This window comes from Actinia tenebrosa, unplaced genomic scaffold (genome assembly GCF_029948245.1).
Source record: "Actinia tenebrosa isolate PJP-AT-01 unplaced genomic scaffold, QUT_ActTen_1.0 PGA_scaffold11__36_contigs__length_13525064, whole genome shotgun sequence".
NCBI lineage: Eukaryota > Metazoa > Cnidaria > Anthozoa > Actiniaria > Actiniidae > Actinia > Actinia tenebrosa.
In genome coordinates, this window is record NW_028292571.1 from 6,105,841 (window position 1) to 6,113,124 (window position 7,284).

The following is a 7,284-nucleotide window of genomic DNA, read 5'->3' on the forward strand; positions in this document are numbered from 1 at the left end:
AAACCAAACTTAAAACTCAAACAATCCTTTTTATCCTTTCTAAAATTGTTCATAGCGCTAGCATTATTAAATCTCAAATAGAAATCTGGCAAGTAAAAATGACTTTAAAACAAGGTGAAGGCGGTCTACCACGGGGAATTGAAGCGCTCCAACTTTATTAATTAGACATGGAATTCGTTCACCCACGGGAAGATTTGAAGCCTTATAATTATTTTTCTTGTCTAAGTAAGACCTATTAATCTTTTAAAAACTCTTTCTGTATTGGTGGGTTGCAAAGATTCCCAAGAGAGTCAAAAGACAAGTACATGGCGGCCATTGTGGTGCCGTTAATAATGGATGCTAATGAGAAACCTTTTGCTAAATGGCACCAACATGGCTGGGATGACGTAACGTGCAATCAAAGAATAGAATATTGCTTTGAGAAGCTAAATTAAAGATCTTTTCACGGCATATTGAACTTTCTTGGCCTGTATATATATACAACATATAAATCAGACTTTACACGGGATCTCTGTATAATATGTCGCAAAGGACTCTTGGGTAGTGCCAGGAAGACCCCTGATTATTGCGCAATTTTGGTATTTTTCGGACGCAGTAAAATACGGAGATAGGCAACGCATTTTTAGACTGAGCTGCCACAGGCAACCCAGTAATTAAAGCTTACGTATCAATCGATCTGAAATCACAGGAAAGGCATAAAGACTAAAGTTACCTAATTTAAACCCTTTAAAAATGTATGATAAAAATCAATCAACCAGGCTCCCAAAGCTGGGTTCCCCGTAACTTAGAGTGAGTTTTTCGCAGAGCATGTTTAATAACGAAGTTTATAAGGATTATCAAGAATGCGTTTATTTGATAATGGCGAGTGTCGAAACGTAAAGAAAACTATTCCTTATTATTTTGTATTAATTGCTTAAAAACTAAAGAGGAAATTTATTTTAAAGAAATGCAGTTTTACTTTCAAGAAATGCAGTTAATTGGGTTATACATCTAAGTCGAAGTGTGTGAAAAATGTCTCGAAAGTTCCATAATGTGATACATTTTTAAAAGAATTGATGATTTTCAACCATTCCCAAGAGAATTAAATAACAAAAGACACGGCGGCCATGTTGGAGGATATAACAAAAGAATTCATTGGCAATTCTTTCGTTAAGTTCTTCCAACATGGCCGCCGTGAAAACCATCAATACGTTACGAAGCAAGGCGTCAGAGGCATGTATAGGCATTGGTTTTTAAGATTTGATCTGGAAAATAAAACTCTGGAGTTTTGATTTCAGACTTGGATCTCGGGCGAGTCTTAAACTTTCTACCAGCAGGAGCGTCGTGTTCATAGGTGGTTGACATTTCTTTAGGAACTTGTACGGACACTGGACAGTTCGTATTACGGGCAGGAAGTTTGACGGGGATGACTGCCAGACCCTTGAAATAGAAATATGTAATTATATAAAGAAAAAAATCGCTCCACTCCACTCCACTCCACTCCACTCCACTCCACTCCACTCCACTCCACTCCACTCCACTCCACTCCACTCCACTCCACTCCACTCCACTCCACTCCACTCCACTCCACTCCACTCCACTCCACTCCACTCCACTCCACTCCACTTGTCATATATAATAGAATTCTATTATAGAAGAATAGCTCTATTGACTCACCAAATGCTCCCTCAAGTGATCGATAACGTTATTCCTGTTGATTAACTCTTTCTCAAGAAGATCTTTGTCACGCAGTAAGTTGTCACGTTCTAACTCAAGTGCGTCACGCTCACACTTGATGCGGTCACGATCATGCATCATTTCATTTCTTTCTCGTATCGCACTGTCCCGTTCCTGTTAGGGATAGACATAACAAAAAGTTAAAGTGTAGTTTTGATACTCACTAGAAATCATTCAAATACATTCTTACCTGACAAACCTGTTCAACCTGGCTTTCCAGTGCTGCGATTCGCTTTGCTGCATCCTGTAAAACGAGTTTTAAAAACAGGTTTGGCAAATTATACATTTGACTTATTTTGTTTTCCAAGCCTTACAAAGTAAATTCGAATTTAAAACAACCGTAGTCCATACGATTAATTATCTCTTTAGAACAATGATACATATGTACCTAATTAATTAAGACCTAATAAATTTAATGCTATAAGAAGCTAATTGTTAACAGCATCTAATATATAACTAATTGACACACCGAACATACTTTATACATACTACTGTACACATAACGTATTATATCCACACGTCACGTGGGTAGAGCAATAGGTCTGTTGTACAACCACTTGACACACCCACCCTACTGTATACATACTACTGTACACATAACGTATTATATCCACACATGTCACGTGGGTAGAGCAATACCAAGATATAGTTCTGTTATACAACCACTTGACACACCCACCCTACTGTACACACACTACTGTACACATAACATATTATATCCACACATGTCACGTGGGTAAAGCAATACCAAGATATTATACAAGCACTTGACACACCCATCCTTCTCTACACACAGTATACAAAAAATATACAAATAAAACGAATAAAAAACAAAACAACAAATAAATCATAAATAAATAAAAGACATGGCTGCCAAGAAAGTCTCCTGAGTTACTAAATGCCATCAAACCACGGCTTCGAAATCAGCAATACTTGAACACACTAGAACCCCAATAAAAATTAACAGTAGAGCAAAGCTTTTGTTTGGGCATAGCTTTAAAACCGGATCAATTTATATCTTGATTATTCTATGCCAAATATATCCAAGTTAAGACGCAAAACGGACCCGTTAAGTAAGTCATAAACTAACGCAACTATCTGAATAATATATTGCCTATTAGCTTGATTATAAGATAAAACGAACTGAGGCACTTTCCTGGATATTCTTTTAGAACATTAAACCTTTCGATCAAGCTGACGCTAAAAGAGTCCTTGATTCGAGGGTTTTTATCCGGATACTCAGGTTTTCCACCCCTGTGTAAAACTGACCTAACACGCTAAATTCCAATTTCATCTGTGTAAACGTCCCTTTTTTACCAGAGTAACACTTAATAGCCAGTGGATAACAAACCTGGTGTTAGCCGTTCTCTGACTTTGATCATTCGTAAACGCTTACTCTTTTATGCGTTTAGCCCTTCTGTCCACACGTAAAAGATGAAAACGCTCACCGTAAATGCACACACCTAATTCAAAAAACGTTGTCATCGCAAAAGGCGATAGGCAATAGGACATAGGCGAAAGCTGATAGGATATATGTCATTCCAAGATCCAAGAATAGCTGGAATGACTTGTGTTTCTTCTTCTTCTTCTCGTCAAGAGTATGGACCTTCGTGCTGAGACTGATTCGATGTTCTTTATATTCAACGAAACCATTTCCATGTCGGAATGACCTACCGCCTATCGCCTTTGGCGATGACAGCGATTTTTGAATTAGGTGTATACATTTGACTGGATACTGACGCTCTCCAAAGTGTTAGCGAAAACGATCGATGTTTATGAAAACGCCGAGATCATTCACACCGGACCATGACTGAAACACCTGTTCTTTGCACACGCAAATGTTGCATCATTTCCAATTATATCTGCGTTTTTGAAACGCTATGAAAACACTAGTGTGCCCGCGTATTTTTCATTGCGTTTACAGTCGTTGAGCCGAAAACTGAGCGTTTTATACGAAAGCCGCACTAATGTGGGCGTCGCCTATATCTTTGTTAGCATTTTATCTTTATTTTGTATTGTGCAGGCATTGAAGTATCAATCCAGAATGTAATTAAATAAGTCTTGGAAATGAAAAAAAGGCTGCGAAGGATACCACCAGCTGAGAGTAAACAATATTTGCCCTCTAGATAGAATATCTCCAGCGACAGACATTAATTACACTATCTGTCGTGTCGCACAGTACAACACGGGTACACAATATAAATACATCTCCACGAGCTTATGTATAATGTAAATATCATGTTGAAAATATCATGAAAACCAAATTGAGCAAAGCTCAGCTCCATACACTGAAAAAAGGGAATCTTTTCTGACACTCAGTTTTGTTTCTTTCGATGTCTATCTGTCTATTCAGCTCCTTCTCGCTTCTATCCATCTTTCTTTCCGTCTTTCTTTCCGTGTCTTTCTTTTTTTCTCCTTTTTGTTTTGCATTATTTATTTAACTACTGATAAATAATAATAAAAATTACTATAGTTAATGTTTTTACGTTGTTTGATTTTCGTATCAGTGTCAAGCCGAAACATTTGATGTTTTTTCTCAATCGACTACGCACGCAATTGAAATGTTACTCTTTTTTCATATAAATAGAACGGATTATATTTTCCCAACTACGCATTGGATATTTTTCGCTAGTAGAAACTAAAGATAGAAAGAAAAAATCCGGAAAAACATATATACAATATCGTTAATTAGCCCCGCAAAAAATGCTGACAAAATAAAGCTTGTTGATAGTGAGGAGGGAAAATAGTCAAGCGATAAGAGGAACAAGAATGTTATATAAAAATCGATGCATTTGGAAACCCCAAAGCATTCATTTCTACGACTTTTGGTTAAATACTTTCCAGTTTAAAAATTATTACAGCATATTTCATTAAATTCATGGTCTTATTACCTTGCGTTTCTGACTTTTTTTCCCTTCACAACTGGCTTCGAACAACAGCAAACATCGCTTCATTGCTTTTTCGTCGATACACCAATCCACAGCAGTAGTTTGTGTTTCTTTTCTCTTCGATGAATCACTCCTCTTTGACTTGGTCGAATCTTTTGATTTCTCTTTTGAGTCCTCGATGTTGGGCGCGCTTTTTTCGTCATATGATTCAGATTTGGAGCGAGCTCGTTTTTCACTTGCTGACAAATGAGTTCCTTTCGCCCGTGGAGTGGAGATAATGAGCCCCTCTGGCGAACAAAGATGGCGTCTCGACAAAAGTAACTCCGTTTCTGAGATACTTCGTTCTGGGAAACAGAATGAACGTTGTTCTTTTTCTGTTTTCGTGTTTGGCTGGCCAGGATTTCGATCGAGAACGCGATTTTCTCGTGGTAAAGAAGTGTGTTCCAATCTGTGTTTACTTCGAATTGTTAGCGAAGCGGGATAATGGTTTTCGGGTTTAGTAATGGCGTGTTTCAGCGGCGTATCTTTACCTAATCTAGGGCTTATACCAGACAATCTCACGCTAGATCTGCTCATCGACGAATCTGTATCGAGCGTACAACCATATCCGCTGCTATTTGTAGCGCTACTTGAACAACTGGAAAAACTACTGTTGCGGCTTAAAGAGAGCTCTGTTGAGCTGAAGCTTTCTCTGTTAAAGAGCTTGTTATCTGGTACATTCTGTCGCTGCTCACAGTCGTGGTAGTAGACCATTGGGTTTTTAACGTCTGATAACTTCCTAATTCCAGTGTTATCCTTCAAATGTTCACACATACTGCAGCGTATTTCTTCTACTATTTAAGGCTTTTAGCTCATGTCGTAATGCACGGACAGTTAAAATACTATAGGAATTCCGGCTTGACAAAGACTTTTGTATTTTTTGACAGAAAGTAAACATTACTCGTAGAAGGAAGTCGAAGTTTGTTTACATTTTTAGTAATAACTTGATGCCATTAGTAAATTCGCGCCATTCTTGTGAAGTCACCAACCAAGACATCTCTACATTACAATGCATTTACAGTCAAGAGTCTTAGATTCATAGATTACAATTTCTTCTAATATGGAATGACACCGAAAGAGTGGAACATTTTTGCAAAATAAATAAACATTTTATGGTTGAAAAATTGTAACTGGATAACGAAAAAATGACTTTTTAAAAGACTTAGATAAATTGTTGGCCAGTGACAATTTATAGTTCCTACTCTTACACAACACAAGCGATATTTCATAATAAGCTAAAAGCCTTAAGTTTGTACAAAGTATAAGAAACGAAATTGGCTTGATTAACTTTATATAGACTCTTATAAAGCAGGTTACGTATTGGTTATTAGAAGAAAAATATTGGAAAACATTGGAAAACGCGTAAACCTTATATCATTGAGTTAGTTTCAAGAGTTCATTATTGTGCTACTGTAGTGATACTTATCGCGATTTTAATCAATATTTACAACATAAAGTGGCCTTTTTTTCTGAAGTCCACGACACTTAGGCCACTAAAGCTTCTTTGAATTAGACTTTACTTTCAAATCATAAACTTTCGCGTGCATGTTTCCAAAATTCAAATTGCGGCAATTTTAGCATTTTTCTTCTACCAAAAGGCAATGAAGTTCTTGTGTGCTAATATAATCCAAAATTGTGCAAGAGTACTGAAAACAATCCTGTTTACATTTAACCGCGTCGATCGAAAAATTTACGAAAAAATCAAGGCTTTTAAAACGAAGCATTTTCAGCTTTCAGAATTTAATAAGATCCAAATTTACGGCTAAAAAGTGTCTTTTTTAGCGAAATAATTGGGTGTTTTTATTCTTCTGTTCTCTGTTTTTAGGCTTTTCTTCATTATTTGATGTAAATAACTTTAGCTTTTAAATATCAAATTAGCTAAGACCTTTTAATCCATTATAAACAGTCTTTCTGCCGAAATCCTTCTAGCAAAGTTCGTAAGCCCGGAAGTCACGTAGCTGATTGACGTTATCGTGACGTAGGCGTCACTAGCCAATCAAAATTGAGTTTATACTAGCCTCGAAAGTAACTCTCACTTTATCGTGGGAGCCCGATTTTCTCTATATCGATTTTTGAAGGATTTGGAGCAGCAAGAGTGCTGCTATATCACACAGCAGCTAGGTAGCTGATCGAATGTTAACCTCAAAACGATGTACTGCAGTTTACAGTGTAATACGATGTTAGAAGTTCAAATGTAACCAGCAATTTGTTGTCGAGTTCATAACGTTACGTCTACGTCTTTTGGTGAGACTTTTACCGGGAGAAAACGTCGTAGTAATTCACGCTCTATCTTTTGTCGAAATCCCGCATCCCGCGAAAATCTTAAGCGACGACCCAATTCAACATAAAAGGCGTTTGACTTTTTTCCTTATTTATTAATGTTTTCACGTTTTTCCCGAAAATCAGAAAGCAAAATCCCGCATCCCGGGCATTGAGAGTCCGTAGTTCCCGAGTCACGAGCGATACCAATATCCAGAATCACGTAAGAGTTTTTGTAGTATAGTTTCCCGGTTCCCGCGCTATATTTTATCCGTTTCCAGATCCTGTATATGTAATGCTGTTTCATACATACTGAGTATGTTTTATAATTCCAGGCAAATAAGATATTTTATCGTGATTTATTAATAATGGTTGGGGCCAA

At 37.1% G+C, this 7,284-nt stretch overlaps 1 protein-coding gene across 1 annotated transcript; it reads right to left on the reverse strand.

The window, feature by feature from the left end:
- Nucleotides 1–9: 9 nt before the first annotated feature.
- On the reverse strand, nucleotides 10–5,489 carry LOC116295950 (uncharacterized). Its single transcript, XM_031703911.2, has 4 exons — nucleotides 4,608–5,489; nucleotides 1,907–1,960; nucleotides 1,657–1,830; nucleotides 10–1,419 (listed from the first exon to the last, which is right to left on the reverse strand). Exons 1-4 carry the CDS (start codon nucleotides 5,415–5,417, stop codon nucleotides 1,207–1,209), a joined length of 1,251 nt encoding a protein of 416 aa, XP_031559771.2. The 5' UTR covers nucleotides 5,418–5,489; the 3' UTR covers nucleotides 10–1,206.
- Nucleotides 5,490–7,284: the final 1,795 nt, after the last annotated feature.

Bases quoted from the DNA above. Each gene is read 5' to 3' on its own strand.
- LOC116295950 (XM_031703911.2), bottom strand. From the start codon at position 5,417: ATGTGTGAACATTTGAAGGATAACACTGGAATTAGGAAGTTATCAGAC. The intron at 1,961-4,607 runs GTAATAAGACCA...CTCGTTTTACAG, and splicing joins AAAAAAGTCAGAAACGCAAG to GATGCAGCAAAGCGAATCGC. The intron at 1,831-1,906 runs GTAAGAATGTAT...TATCCCTAACAG, and splicing joins AGGTTGAACAGGTTTGTCAG to GAACGGGACAGTGCGATACG.